Source organism: Ylistrum balloti, unplaced genomic scaffold, assembly GCF_031769215.1.
Source record: "Ylistrum balloti isolate Yb309-2 unplaced genomic scaffold, AGI_CSIRO_Ybal_v1 Utg371416, whole genome shotgun sequence".
Taxonomy (NCBI): domain Eukaryota; kingdom Metazoa; phylum Mollusca; class Bivalvia; order Pectinida; family Pectinidae; genus Ylistrum; species Ylistrum balloti.
Window position 1 is genome coordinate 1 of NW_026782744.1, and position 16,785 is coordinate 16,785.

General features: G+C 37.0%; 1 protein-coding gene across 1 annotated transcript; it reads left to right on the top strand.

Annotated features, from left to right (window-relative positions):
- Positions 1-4,006: 4,006 nt before the first annotated feature.
- Positions 4,007-14,257, top strand: LOC132562446 (tyrosine-protein kinase RYK-like; the record flags this gene model as incomplete). Its single annotated transcript, XM_060227187.1, has 10 exons — positions 4,007-4,114; positions 7,888-8,044; positions 8,580-8,674; positions 9,405-9,530; positions 9,734-9,826; positions 10,495-10,697; positions 11,374-11,483; positions 12,302-12,461; positions 13,644-13,780; positions 13,990-14,257. Coding segments are annotated over 10 exons (1,301 nt in total), but the record flags the coding sequence as incomplete, so codon positions are not given.
- Between the last annotated feature and the right edge of the window lie 2,528 nt (positions 14,258-16,785).

A 16,785-nucleotide genomic window follows, 5' to 3' on the forward strand; every position in this document is an offset into this window, starting at 1 on the left:
CCTTGGCATATGTGGTCCCCCTAGGGAGGATTCACATCGGACCTCTCCAGATGTTCCTCCTGTCTGACTGGGTTCCGTCATCCAGGAGGCCTGGATCCCGCTTACCCAGTCGGTCAGGGAGTTCTCTTGCTGGTGGACCATTCAGGAGAACGTTTTCCACGGGGTACCTCTGACCAAGCCTATCCCCTCTATGATCCTGTTCATGGACGCGTTCATGACAGGAATGTGAGCTTACCTCGATGGGGGAGTGGTCTGGCGAATAACTCTCGGAGCACATCAGTGTACTCGAGATGACACTGTTCATTTGGCTCTGCAGTCCTTTAGGGGTATCCTGCAGTCCAAAGTGTGGCTACCGACAACAGTTGTCGCGTATCTGGAGAGACAGGGGCCACCAGGTCTCATGTCCTGTGTGCCCTCTCCATCCACATCCATCTTCTCTGCCAGGACATGCAGTTGACCATAGCGGTCAAGCATCTTTCTGGCAGGCTGAGTGTGTTGGTGGCCACTCTCCAGGCGCCACCAGCCGGTGTTGACGGAATGGCAGCTGTGTCCCTTGATTTTCAAGGGGAATTGTCAGGCGTGGGACAGACCTATTATAGACCTGTTTGCCACTTCCCTGAACAACCAGCTGCTAACCTTCGTCTCCCCGGTCCCAGACCGTAAGGCGTGGGCTGTGGACGCCCTTTCTCTGGAATAGGAAGGGACGTATGCATATGCATTCCCTCCCTTCAACCTGGTGGGCAGGGTTCTACAGAAGTTCTGGGAGCATCACTGCTCCTTACTTCTGAGAGCCCCTCTGTGGCCGAGGCAAGCTTGGTTTCAGGAGCTCTTGTCGTTTCTGGTGGAGGAGCCCTTGGCTCTCCCCACCAGACCGAATCTCCTTCGCCAGCCTTGGCCCAGAACGACACACTCTTGACCAGAGATCCTCCACCTTCACGCGCTGAGGCTATCTCTGGAAGCCACGCCAAGGCAGGCTTTTCTCAATAGGTGTCCGATTGCATTGAGCAATCAATCAGGGCTTCCTCTTCTGCCGTCTACCAGTCACGTTGGATGATCTTCTGTGATTGGTGTGTCGGCAAGGAAGCTTATTCATTCGAAGCCTCTGCATTTGATTGCGGAATTCCTAATCTCTCTGTTTAGGTACCGCTATCTGCCACCTGGCACTATTGCTGGCTATCGTACAGCTATTGCCAGAGTTCTTGCTTGTTATGGCAGGAAGGAGATCGGTTAGTCCTCCTCTCTTTCTGCCCTAATCAGAGGCTTTGCTATGAATAGAGTTGTTTTTAGCGAAGAATCAGGTTCCGGGGTTCTCGCACGATCCCATCAGGATCCTGGCTGTGACTAGCTCGGAGGAGCGAGATAGGTTGCTTTGTCCTTGTCGGGCTCTTAGGTTTTATCTTGATAAAACCAGGGGGGGCGGGGCTCTCGATCCCGTCTGTTTTGCCCATTAAACAGGGGCAACGAGATATCTCCTCCCAGTCGGTTTCCAGGTGGGTTTGCCAGGTGATTTAGTATGCTTACGAGCATTTTGATGATCTGGCTCGGGCGAGAGTGAAAGCGCGGTCTCACGAGGTCAGGGCCCTTGCTTCATCCTGGGCCCTTCTCTCAATGAGTCCTCCTTTCAGGAGGTCATGTCTGCAGTATTCTGGCAGGGCAGGGATACCTTAACAGATTTTTATCTGTGATCCCTAGCTTCCCACTCAGAAGGCCTGTATCATTGGGACCTTTGGTGGTGGCATAGTCAGTGGCTGGGCCTCCTCGTTAGCCCCGGGCCATGTCTTTCCGTACGGCGGCATGTGGGTACACCTGCTCTTTTACAGAGAGGTCCCTTCCTTCACTTTAGCACTCTGTTCTCCCTCCCTACTACTTTGGTTGTGCTGAAGGGGCTGCCTGGCTTCTAGTCACCACTACGGTAAGACGAATTCGCATACTAAAGTTATGGTAATTATTACTGAAATGAAATTGAGGTTTTTTAATGTAAAACCAATTTTCATGATGTAATACTTACCATAACTTTATGGAGTCCCACCCTATCCTCCCCTCTTCCTTATCTGCCTGGCTGCCCCTCTGTGGGGTTTACGCCATAAAGGTTATTAGAGGAAGGGAGATCACTCTGCGTTCCTGTCGTGATGGCTCATGGATCGTAGGGAGGGCGGGATTGTTTTTCTTTTGAATCTTTTGTTGTTGGGATACAAAGATGGGTGTAGGTACTGTATTTGCATACTAAAGTTATGGTAAGTATTACATCATGAAAATTGGTTTTACATTAAAAAACCTCAAAATCAGCACACACATTGAAATACAACATGGTAGGATGACTGATCCTGATGGGGATTATCTAATGCTATAGTAATTATCCTGCCAGTATAAATCAGACTTGGTCTCAACGTGTCAACCCTATAGTCTGATTGGTCGATTTAGTGTCACAGACAGCCATTGACCTAATTAATGGCGACACATCGCCCTGGCAACAATAAACAATGAGGCAGTGAATCAGCCTTGATTTCCTAGCCAGGTGTAGGGTTAGAGAGATGCTATCAGTAGTGAATTATGTAAGAACAGCCCCTAAAGGGATTACCATGTCAGTCGTCAATGTCTCTAATTGCCAACTTTTTATATTTTTTATAGTAAAAATGGCAGCTTTATTGGTTTATCAACAACTGTGATACATGGAAGGGATTTAAAAATAGACATAAATGTTCAAGCAACACAACTGGTTTAAAACATCAAGATTTAGTATACATCTCTGTACATTCACTGTAGGGATCTGATGGAAAGTGTCACCAAGTAAGGATACATACCTTTTATAATTAAAACTGATACAGTAATAGCTGTAACATGTCATGTAGGCAAATAGGGGACACGAGTAATGACCTTCAGCCAATAATGTCATATAGGGATACAGGGGACTGATGATGACCTTCTGTCAATAATGTCATATAGGGGTCCAGGGGACTGATGATGACCTTCAGTTAATAATGTCATATAGGGATACAGGGGACTGGTGATAACCTTCAGCCAATAATGTCATATAGGGATACAGGGGACTGATGATGACCTTCTGTCAATAATGTCATATAGGGGTCCAGGGGACTGATGATGACCTTCAGTTAATAATGTCATATAGGGATACAGGGGACTGGTGATAACCTTCAGCCAATAATGTCATATAGGGATACATGGGACTGGTGATAACCTTCTGTCAATAATGTCATATAGGGGTCCAGGGGACTGATGATGACCTTCAGTTAATAATGTCATATAGGGGTCCAGGGGACTGATGATGACCTTCAGTCAATAATATCATATAGGGGTCCAGGGGACTGATGACAACTTTCAGTCAATAATGTCATATAGGGATACAGGGGACTGATGATGACCTTCAGTCAATAATGTCATATAGGGATACAGGGGACTGATGATGACCTTTAGTCAATAATGTCATATAGGGGTCCAGGGGACTGATGATGACCTTCAGTCAATAATGTTATCTGGTCCAGACAGGAGATTGAGAGATATTTTTTTCACAGATTCCATCTGGTCCAGACAAGAGATTGAGAGAATTTTACCTCTCACATTCCTTTGGTTCAGACAGGATGTTGAGAGACAGTTTTTCACAGATTCCTTCTAGTCAAGACAGGAGATTGAGAGATATTTTTTTCACAGATTTCTTCTGGTCCAGACAGGAGATTGAGAGATTCACAGATTCCTTCTGGTCCAGACAGGAGATTGAGAGACTTTTATTTCAGATACCTTCTAGTCCAGACAAGAGATTGAGAGAATTTTACCTCTCACATTCCTTGTGTTCAGACAGGATGTTGAGAGACATTTTTTCACAGATACCTTCTGGTCCAGACAAGAAATTGAGAGAATTTTACTTCACACATTCACAGATTCCTTGTGTTCTGACAGTGTTGGTAGATTTTGATTTGCAGCTTCTATAGTGTGGTCAAGGAGCATTTACAATTAGATTTTGTCTTTAACAAATTACTTTGTATTTTAACAGATTCATCGATGTCAAAACCATTCCTTCATGACCAGCCTTTAGGAGTCTACCCATTTACCTCACTGCCTCCCACTAAAAACACCACAGTACATCAAGTTTCTCCTCCAGGTATTTATAGATACAAAATTTTTTTTTTTTTGTTAAAAATTCTTTTATTATGTCTTACTATCTGCACAGTCAAGTTAGAGGATATATAGAAGTCAGGGTGTCCATTAATTCTCACCAAATTCATCTGATTTTGTTTTGGATCAGTAGATTAATAATCTTTTAGATTTCAGCCGTAGTAACATTGAATAATACTTCTAAAAATTGTTTAAAATAATCAGAAAATGGCGAAATTTTATAAATGAAAAAAAAACATTAACAGCAAAATCATGTTATACCATTTTTGCAACATTTGTAGCCTGTTTAAATATGCCAAGGTATTGAGCAGTATATATATTGTCTGTTAGGGTTGACAGTATGAGGACAAGGACTGAGTTTTCAGTTGCACAAAACTGCTATCTGCAACCTGTACGTTATAAAACCTTCTTCAGATTTTGTATAGACAGCACTATTAACCACTTAAACTTTATAAAAATTCAATCTTCACTGTACTAGTCAAATGACACCTCAGGATAATCCCACATATACAGAGGAAATCCCAAAATGGCTGTGGCAAAAAATAATCACATGTCTACCAAAGTTTTAAGTCATATCGCTTACACTTGTTAAAGGATAAATGGGATGTTTGATAATTATACCATTTTTTAAGTCAGACTCTATTCAGAAGTTTGTCCAGAGATCTGATATAACTGATTTCACTTGATGCACAATTTCAATGACAAGATGGGCTGTTTTTTAGCATGCAGGCCAGGTATTCAAAGAAAAGGAGAGCTGATAATGTCACCTCAGTGTCTGCGCATGGTGTCAGCATCTGTAATTGGGGCGTCCCTGTCCCATCTTGAAATGTTGATGTTTTTAGCAAGTTTTTTTAAGTAATACTAAATCACAAATGTTAAGTGGCTGTTATCAAATATCTCTAAGCATTAAAATGAATATCAATATGCAGAACCATATTTTTCAAAGTTTTAAGGCCCGAAAATGGTAAATTTCTGTTTTATTTATCAATGTTGGAAGCAAGTCTTACATTTAAGTTTTTAGCTCACCTGGGTCCAAAGGTCTTGTTTAAGAAAAAGGTCTCATTCCCTTGGTATGAGAGGGGCGGGGCCAAATCTTTGAAATAGAGTAAATTCTTTAAAATCCTACTTCTATTGTAGGAATGAATGAATTATGCCCATATTTGGTGTGAAGCTTTCTTTGGTTTAGGGGAATCAATCTTGTATAAGTGTTGGGCTGAGGACCACAGGGATGAAAGGAATGGATTCTAATTGGGAAATAGAGTAAAGTCTTTAAAACCCTACTCCTGTAAGAATGAATGGATATTGCCAAAAATTGGGTCTAAAGCATTCTTGAGGGAAGTGGAATTAATCTTGTATTTATATAAGGTCTCTGCACTCTTGGATGGGAGGACTGGGGCCCAATAGGGAAAATAGTGGAATTCTTTAAAACCCTACTCCTGTAGGAATAAATGGATATTGCCAAAAATTGGGTCTAAAGCATTCTTGAGGGAAGTGGAATTAATCTTGTATTTATATAAGGTCTCTGCCCTCTTGGATGGGAGGACTGGGGCCCAATAGGGAAAATAGTGAAATTCTTTGAAATCCTACTCCTCCTAATTGGATTTTGCCCAAATTTGTTCTGAAGTATTTTTGGATGAAGGTTAATCAGTTCTGTATAAACAGTACTCTTTTGGGTTATCTTTTTACCTTTATTAGGTCATCTGACCCGAAGGGTCCGATGACCTATAGTCATCTTGCTTCGTCCGTTGTCGTCCGCCGTGCGCCGTGCGCCGTCCGTAAACTTTTCATTCAAATGACTTCTTCTCAAATACTAGAAGGTCTAGGGGGCTAATACTTGGCACAGAGGATACTGGCATGGAGCTCTACCAAGTTTGTTCAAATGAATGACCTTGACCCACTTTAAAGGTCACAGGGGTCAAATATGTTAAAATCTTTAAACAACTTCTTCTCATTAACCAAAAGGCTCAGAGTGTAGATATTGGGCCTGTGACATGCTGGGATGAAGGACTACCAAGTTTGTTCAAATGAATGACCTTGACCCACTTTAAAGGTCACAGGGGTCAAATATGTTAAAATCTTTAAACAACTTCTTCTCAATAACCAAAAGGCTCAGATTGCTGATATTGTGCCTGTGGCATGCTGGGATGAAGGGCTATCAAGTTTGTTTAAATGAATGACCTTGAACAACTTTCAAGGTCACAGGGGTCAAATATGTCAAAATCTTTAAATAACTTCTTCTCAAATACTAGAAGGCCTAGGGGGCTAATACTTGGCCCATAGCATGCTGGCATGGAGCCCTACAAAGTTTGTTCAAATGAATGACCTTGGCCCACTTTCAAGGTCACAGGGGTCAAATATGTTAAAATATACAAAGGACTTCATCTCAATAAGCAAAAGTCTATGAGTGCCGATATTGGGTCTGTAGCATGCTGGGAGGAAAGGCTACCAAGTTTATTTAAATGAATGACCTTGAACAACTTTCAAGGTCACAGGGGTCAAATATGTCAAAATCTTTAAATAACTTCTTCTCAAATACTAGAAGGCCTAGGGGGCTAATACTTGGCCCATAGCATGCTGGCATGGAGCCCTACAAAGTTTGTTCAAATGAATGACCATGGCCCACTTTCAAGGTCACAGGGGTCAAATATGTTAAAATATACAAAGGACTTCATCTCAATAAGCAAAAGTCTATGAGTGCCGATATTGGGTCTGTAGCATGCTGGGAGGAAAGGCTACCAAGTTTATTCAAATGAATGACCTCAACCCACTTTCAAGGTCACAGGGGTCAAATATGTTAAAATATACAAACGACTTCTTCTCAACAAGCAAAAGTCCATGAGTGCTGATATTTGGCCTGTAAGATGCTTGGAGGAGAGGCTACCAAGTTTGTTCAAATGAATGACCTCAACCCACTTTCTAGGTTTGGCTTGCTTTTTGTCAGATGACCGTTAAGGCCCATGGGCCTCTTGTATTATATACAAATGAATGGGAATTAGTGTGAGATATGCATACTAAAGTTATGGTTATCATTACTGAAATGAATACTCTATGGTGGAAGTGGTGGGTCCCAATCGGGAAATGTTAGTTCTTCAGTACAAGGACATTTTACTTGTTTGGGCTGAAGCAATTTTAATGTATAAAAAGTCTGACTTCTATTTCACCACAAGGCTGGTACCCAATAGGGAAATTATACCAGAAATTGTTTGTCATATTTGAAATTCTGTATTAAGTGACTTAATAGCTAAATTAACCAGATGAGTGATGCCGGTCCCTTGGGCCTCTTGTTTATTATGTTTTTCAAAGCAGTACTTGATCACAAATGTCAATTAATAGTTGATCATTAAATGGTCGAGCATTGATATGAATAGTTTGCAATATGCTGAAGAATTTTGTTCATATCTATTGGCTCCAACAGGGAAAAATATGTATTCATAATGACATTCTCATCAGATTTTACCCTTAGAGTAGGGGTATAAAGCTAGTATGTTGCTTACAGTTATATAAAATGCAGTAGTTATGTGCATGCATGTGAAATGAAATATGTCTGAGATATACTGCCTAGTGAAAAATTTGTTCTTACTGGTGAAGTCTTTTCATTGTTTTAGCTTTTGCTCTGTATTTGTAAATACTGCTTATAACATGAGTGTAGATACAGTTAGAGGGAAAGAAAAGATTGATGTTATTTTAATGCTCAATTCCAGGGTAAGTGACATCCCCATATACAATTTTATCTTACATTGAAAAAATTATTTATTTCAGAGCCTGCTGGAGCACACACAATGTCAACACACATTTTCTACATAGCTGTTGGGTGTGCTTGTGCTGTCATCCTTCTGATTGCTTTGGCTGTTGCGGTGTACTATCTCAACACACAGAAAAACAACAATCGTGGCTACACAGACAGAATCAAGTATTAGTAAGTTACAACTTTTAAAGGCAGATCTTAATATTGCTTACATTTCCATGGAGATAGGACCAAATTCTTATAATCGTATATACATCTCGCATTCCTTTATTTTAAAATGAGCGGTAGATTTTGAACTGGTTATCAATTTAAATGATGTGTATTTTCCTTATGATATATACAGAGTTATTTACCTTGTGAGGTGTTATAGGAGTTATCTCCCTTATGATGTACTGTTAAGTCAGATAAATCTCTCATCCCTATATAAACCAAACACTAACCCCCTATCCCCCACATCCAAATCCCCCCACCCCTACCCCAACCCCTATTGGCCATGTTTTACAAGTAAAAGTTCAACTCACCAATAAAAGAAATGAAATTGTTACTGAACCAGTTGATATATAAATGTATAATTTTGGAAAATAGATTGTGGCTCCAATACTTCAGATCAAGTGATCAGATGATAAATATAATCACAAATACAGGATATTCCTTTTTGTTTTCTATGTTCTACCTCAAATATTGTAACCATATGGTTTTTTTATAGTGATAATACCAGCAGTTCACAAGCACTCACCAAACAACAGAGTCAGTCATTCTTACGGGTAGAGACACCGGTTGACAGCAGTATAAAGGGTTCAGGTAAGATTCCCTAACTTAATTGTCATTACTGTATACTTATATAAGTAAAATAAAGGAATCTCAACATCCACGAACAGTTCTTCTTTTTATTCCGTTTGGTACATCGTCGACATGTTTTGACTGCTATGCGGCCGTCATCAGGTCGAAACATTACTGTATACTTAGTAATATTCACAGGGGATTTCATATTGCTTGATCCACAGTCAATAAAGTTCGCGTAAAATTAAATGCAAAGTTCACATTACTATAGTGAATGAAAATATCAGAAAATATCTATTTTGCCTGTAAATATGGCCACTAATTAATAGACTTGTGCAAAATTTAATTCTTACTGATATAAACTAGGAAAGGTTTTAACGAAAGCTCGGCTATTCTCATTGCAGTCTATCAAAACTACTCAGGCACCGATTTATAAACCATGCATTGTTAATACTGTACAACAAATTTATCTGTTATTTGGAATTAAATTAGAATACTGAGCAAGCTCTGATGACAGACCATTTGGGAATAACCATGGAGTACATGTTTGAAAAGTTAATTTAATGAAACTGGTTTTACTGATATTAATTTCTCTTTTACCATATCTAGGAATATTTTCAAAGCTGAACTATTTTCAAATCAGGCATGAAAGGATATATTGATAGACAAATAAGTGTTTAGCATGTATACTATTCAAGATGTAGATTGCTTATTAACTTGATTTTTGAACACTCTTCCATCTTTATTTCAGTGAGAAATTGTTCAGTACTTGGACCTTCACCTATACCAGAGTTGTCTCCTCCTGATCCTAAAGAAATTTTAAAAGAGATTGCTATAAGTAGAAAAAGAATATCTTTAGCAGAAATGTTATTAGAAGGTAAGAGTGGAAACTCAGGTAAAGATGTAATATGTAGGGGGGGTTTATTGTGATATCTAATGATAAATTACAGCTACCAAACTGTAAGGTTCTAGAGAATTATTTGTGAGGTTCTAAAGAAATAGATAATTTGTGCATTTCTTATGTCTTATATTTTAGTGATGGCTTTCTCTAATTGTAAAAGTCTCTTTCATTTTTTGTAGGCACATTTGGAAAAATCTACCAAGGGACATTACTCAGTGAGGATGATAATAATTTTGGAGCTGACCAAGAGATTATAGTTAAAACTGTCACAGGTATGTTTTGATGTAAACACATTTATTTTGTACAATACCTAGGAACAAATGATGTAAAAAAAGAGTTGGAAAATACCTGGTACTTGATATTTATGTTCATTACTTTGAGGACAATCTGACATGTTTGATTTAATGAATGTTTAACACTGTCACTATTGTAACAATAAATATTTAATGGGATCTTCCCCTGCATTGATTGGTGAGTCATGTCATCTGACTTTATCGTTTGCATTAACTTATGATTCAGATATATGCAAATTTAATCAAGAGGGATTAGAGGTTTCTCTAATCTATCTTAGTCTGTGATGACTTCTTTTCTACTGCAACAAAAATAGGAAAAAAAATTCCAAAACATTGAATATCAACATTGATTATGTTTTCCATCCATATGTGTACATATTTTGCAGTCACAATGACAATCAGAATGTTATGTTATCGTTTTAGTCATGAGATATTAATCTTATTGGTTCTGTAATATCATATTTGTTATTGTTTTAATTTCTTTACTTGTTACTATAAAGCTACAAAGAAACATGTATTGCTGGCCATGATGACATATTCCCATCACAGTATAAGGACAAAAAACTGATCTTGTACAATAGAAACAAGAGAATATGGAGGTAGGAAAATAGTCATCAAATATTAGATATCTACCTTTTGTGTTACAGACCAGGCAAGGTCCGATCAGGTCCATCTATTTCTTACTGAGGGCTGTATGATGAAAGGTCTAGTTCACCAGAACATTTACCCTGTTATTGGTGCGTGTGTGGAGGACCAGTTATGTCCATATATTATTTATCCAAATACAACAGAGGGCAACCTAAAAAAGTTTTTACAGAAGTGTGGTGTCTCTGACACAGGATCTCACTGTGTAAGTATTCCCATTCCACTATAATTACCATTTATACATCTATTTTTGTCACTGTGTCTCTGAAACAGGATCTCACTCAGTAAGTATGTTTGAACGAAAAATGATATTCTATTAAAAATACCAAAATGTAAAAAAAAAAAATGTTCATGAAACAATAGCAATTGTGTAGCAGGTATGTCATGATACTAATGATAATTCTGTATAATTGTTTGAACACAAAAACAGATAAAAATTCTGACGCAATTGACAAAAGTCATTCAATTTATAAATAGGACAAAAATCAGTACATGGAATGTGGGGTATTCTGGGAACAGTTAATCCAAAGTTAAGCGAGGGAGAAAACAGAATGACAAAATCAGGACCAAACTGTCTTTTTGATGAATAGTGGCCATTTAAATCATGCAATTTTGAGGGAGAGGGGGTTTAACTATATCAACCGTGCCAAATTCATTGAGACTAACACAACATATCACCACACAGAATGATGCCAACTAAAAATACTCCACAAACAACATAGCACCAAGACAGCATCACATTAAATGACATTATCCTACGTAATAAAAAGTAGTGCTGTACAAAACTCAAACACTAGTTATGATATCAATTCACAAAAATAATACTATAAAAGATAAAAAAAACATTGTATGTAGTAACCATAGGGCTATTTGTATTTCAGACATTATCTACACAACAACTGGTGTATCTAGCCATACAGATAGTGAGAGGTATACAATTTCTACACAGACAGAAGATCCTACACAAAGACATAGCTACCAGGAACTGTGTGTAAGTATACAATAAAAAAGGTGATTGTCACAGGAGCTGTGTGTAAGTATACAATAAAAAGTTTATTGTCACAGGAGCTGTGTGTAAGTATACAATAAAAAGGTTATTATCACAGGAACTGTGTGTAAGTATACGATAAAAAGGTTATTGTCACAGGAGCTGTGTGTAAGTATACAATAAAAAGGTTATTGTCACAGGAGCTGTGTGTAAGTATACGATAAAAAGGTTATTGTCACAGGAGCTGTGTGTAAGTATACAATAAAAAGGTTATTATCACAGGAACTGTGTGTAAGTATACGATAAAAAGGTTATTGTCACAGGAGCTGTGTGTAAGTATACAATAAAAAGGTTATTGTCACAGGAGCTGTGTGTAAGTATACGATAAAAAGGTTATTGTCACAGGAGCTGTGTGTAAGTATACAATAAAAAGGTTATTGTCACAGGAGCTGTGTGTAAGTATACAATAAAAAGGTTATTATCACAGGAGCTGTGTGTAAGTATACGATAAAAAGGTTATTGTCACAGGAGCTGTGTGTAAGTATACAATAAAAAGGTTATTGTCACAGGAGCTGTGTGTAAGTATACAATAAAAAGGTTATTATCACAGGAGCTGTGTGTAAGTATACAATAAAAAAGATCACAGTCAGAGGAACTAGGTGTAAAAAGTCACTGGAAAATGGCTGAATGTCTGTAAGTTAGTGATTATATAAACAAAATATTCCAACCCTTGTCTCTGTCCTTAAAATTAAGTAAAAATTACAAACAATTATTGAGTGGGCATCAGTTACAAATGTAGAATATTAATTATGTATTTACAGAATAGACAACGACTTGGTTTTAAAGATAACAGACAACGCTTTATCACGGGACCTGTTCTCTGGAGACTATAATTGTCTCGGTGACAATGAGAATCGACCAATCAAATGGTTATCTCTTGAAGCTCTGTTGGAAAAGCGATTTTCTACAGCTAGTGATGTGGTAAGTGGATATGAATACATTTGTATGAGTCACTCAGATGTCATATTACAAAGTACTTCTAAAAAGGGATCAATATTTTTTGGTGAAATTTATAAGGCATGTTATTCATGTGCAAAGTATATGTCAATATTTTATAAAGACTTTCTTTAACCATGCACATGTTGCTAATTGGTGTCAAAATCCAGAATATATTATTTTAATTACTGTATGTGGGAACTTTACAACTGAAGAACAGGAATTAAAGTTAGGTTATGTAACTCTTTCAGAATTAAATTTCATCAGTTCAATATTCACCATACAATTATGGCAGAAATAACTAAAAATAAACATGGTGGTAAAATCTTGTGGTAGAGTATTTCATCTGTTTATGGTTTAGTATGGTATATCTCACTGTTGTGACCAATTTTATCAGAGATTGAATACATCTGTTACAAAATCGTTATTATCTTAAGATCTGTACACCCTACAAACAATTTCTGGGGTAGTTGTAGTTGTTGGTCTGTCAGTCTGTTACTATGAGATGTTTTTCTCAATAATGTTAGTCTGGTAGCAGTTTTACTTCCTTTATCCAAGGTCAAGACCTCTAGGTTAAAGTCAAATTCATTGTCCACATCATAATTCTTTTTTTTTTCTCTGAAGATAGCTAGGTAATTCAAAATGTAAACTGTATGTAAGAGTGGTAAAATGTCATGTACACCCAAGATCAAGGTCACATTGAGGTTAAAGGCAAAAAATAATTCTGGCAATAACATTTTACTCAGTGAGTGTAGGACACCGAAATGAAATGAACATCAGACATAAAAATGGTGTCTCAGATTCAGTTAAATGCATCAATAATAGTTTTCCCTGTATGCTTTATGTGGTTAGGGCAAGACAGTGTTTCGATAAAGTGTTATATAAATTTATCTTCCATTAAGTTTAATGGTCAAATTTATTATCTGGTGGATTACATCTGAAGGTAGATCAGTGAATACACATGCAGAACGAACTGGCAGTGTGTTGTATCCTCTCTGTCACTCAGCTGATAGAGCCCGCTTCTTTGGCTTAGTTGATGGAGCCTTGGATTATCATGCCAGAGATCTGGATTAAATTCTTGTTGAAGCATATGACAGGTATGTGTTTTCCCTGTTCTGTTAAGGTGTATGCTGTATTATTTTGTAAGACTGAAATATTACATTGCAGTGGTCATTTGGTGTGACTTTGTGGGAGTTGATGACCGTTGGCCAGCAGCCCTATGCCGACATTGATCCATTTGAGATGGCTGCATACCTTCGGGAGGGTTACAGAATAGCCCAGCCAATTAACTGTCCAGACGAACTGTAAGTCTCACTGTAATATATATCCAAAAATAATCTAAAGAGTTCCTTGTGTTTCTGTCTGATCTTCATATAATCTGTCTTCAGTACCAGTGTTTTCTTTGACATTCTTGATTTTGGTAAAGAGATGACAGTGTATGTTTTTGTGTTTCCAGCTTCATAATAATGGGGTCATGATTTCAGTAGTAGACTATAGTATCACTTTGTTGCAGGTTTTCTGTGATGGCTTGCTGCTGGGCTGGAACTCCTGAAGAACGACCAAAATTCTCACAGCTCCTTATATGTTTGCAGGACTTCTACACAGCTCTAGGACAATACATCTGATCAAATTCTCACAACAGCCTCTTAAGGTTCTGTCTCATGGCCAGTTTCTTGTTCTGTATAATAACATTGTGGCAAAGTTACTTCAATATCCGAGTATCATTTAACTTTTGTAGAAGGTATGTCTCTAAACTTGTGGTAGATACTGCAGCTAATGTGTCTCCTTGGAATTAATACATGAAACCATTAATATGTGTTATTTCAGTGTTTGAAATCATATGTTTGCAGGATGTCATTGTTTAAAGTAATTTGTTTGAGGATTAACAACATTTGAATTTATTTGTTTGAGGGTATCAACGTCTTAAAGTTATCATTTGTTTGCGGGTATCAGCATCTTAAAATTATCATTTGGTTGAACCTATCTATGTCTTGAAATTATAACTTGTTTGAGGGGTATCAGTGTTTGAAATAATTTGTTTGAGGGTATCAACATCTTAAAATTATTATCATTTGTTTGAGGGTATCAATGTCTTAAAACTATCATTTGTTTGAGCCTATCGATGTCTTGAAATTATTTGTTTGAGGGATATCAACATTAGAAATCATTTGTTTGTGTATCAGTATTTGATATCATCAGTTTAGTAAGTAACAATGATTAAAATGATTCAATGATACAGCTGGAGAAGGGAAGGAACTGCTGAAGGACGCTTAATAATGACCTTGAAGTGTTAAGAATTTAGATACAGTGCTATTTTATTTACAGGACAATGTTTGAAATAGACTTCAATATAGAGTGTCAGGGCAGATGTTTTCAGAATCAACACATTGAATCTGAATAAAAACTAGATACAAATAAGTTGAATGATTTTGAATGTCAGTATACAAAGTGAGAGAGAAGATAACTCTACTTACAATGTAGGTAGATGAACTTTGATATGAGATATGATATATGTAAAATTTCTTATTTTTTATGATAGTGACTTTGATAATAATTTCCTTTGGTAAAATCTGCTGTGTTGAATTCCTCTTTTTGATGAAATGTTTGGAATATCTATGACACTGCAGAATAACTCTGATCCCTAACATCTGGTAATATGGAGATAGTGTAAAGCCATCTCTGATTTGATAGTTATTCAGTGTTTAGAAATGCTGCTAGACTTCAACTCCTAGAACTTCTTCCTCTCAGTGGGTAATTATCAAATGGCATTATATGTTTTGGTTAACTCCGGCTTACAACATTAGTAGTGTACTCGTATCAGTTACATATTGATTGATGAACAGTTTGGCCAAAGAGAAGGTTTCGGTTATTTTAATTATGTTAATTGTGGCCATAACCCAGATACAAATGAAGTAACAGGTGAAATATTGTGTCATACTAAGACCCAGGTATTTCAAGGTGTTATCATCATCACAGGTGTTATCATTATCCAGGTGTGCTTGAGTAGCATGAGAGGGTTTGTGATTAATGTATACAGGGTAACAGCCACCAAAGTAATTATAGAATTTACAGTGTTAACGACTGGTGATCATTGTAACAGTAGTGTTTGATGAGAAATATTGAATACAGGCTCAGAATTTACAGTTTTAGCTTATTTCAGATCATATCTGACATGTTACATGTAAAAGTCATATATTTTGAGAAATAATTAATACAGGTTCAGAAATTAAAATGTTAATATAATGTGGAATATTTCTGATATAATACTTGTAACAGTAGTACATTCAGGGCACCTGTAGAAGTAATAGGTGTATACATAGCTAGTTTTCAATACCAAGTCTATTGATACTGAAAAAATGTGTAGACGATATTCTACATAATAAGCTCTCTTACCTTAAATACTTTTCTTCAGAAAAAGAGGTTAGGTGCACTTTTTTAAGCCTGTACAAACATTGTTTATTTCACTTTCTATCAATGAAATATTAAACATCTCAACTCTTCTTGCTAAGGCTACTTAATACCCAGGCATTTTCATTCTAATTGTAATGTTTCTACCCAATTTTCATGTCTCAACACATTTCATTTGGGAAATATCACCTGCAAATACTTTGATTTACATCCATGATAAGTTCTATAAGTGCAAAGTGCTCTAAGTAGGTGTAATGCATCTAATATCCATTAGAAAATTCACATTGTAGAGGAATGCTTCTCCATAATGATAAAAACTTACCAGTCTTGGGGTTGTAATTTGGATAATATTAAGTTATTTCATGAGGCATCATATCACATATTTATCTTGAGGTCAAGGGAATAGTCAAGCTTGTAAGAAATCATCTTTCTTCCCAAGTACACTCTCTTCATTTCTTCCCTCAAACATGTAAATAAAGTCAAATATCATCTGATTAATATCCTTTTTCATTCAGATCTTTATGAAAGCTATATTCATTTTTAATAAATTTGAAAAATAGATTTTTTTCAAAGAACGAAAATATCTTTGCATCAAAATTTTCATTTTTACATCATATATAACTATAACATGCAATGAGTTTATTTCTCAGAAATATCTCCCAGAGTTACTACCCCTTGTTTCACTCTTTCAATCTGTCTGGTATAGTGATAAGCTTGACAGCTGACTGAGAATGGTTTTACATAGATACTATTAATTATAGTCTTACTTAGATACCGGTCAATTTTTATGTCTTCCAGAACGGATGAAACACTGCTGAAAATTCATCTTTGAATTAAAACTGGCATGGAGCTTTGAAATGTTTCAGCAGTCAGACAAATCTTCAGAATATTTTATGATCAG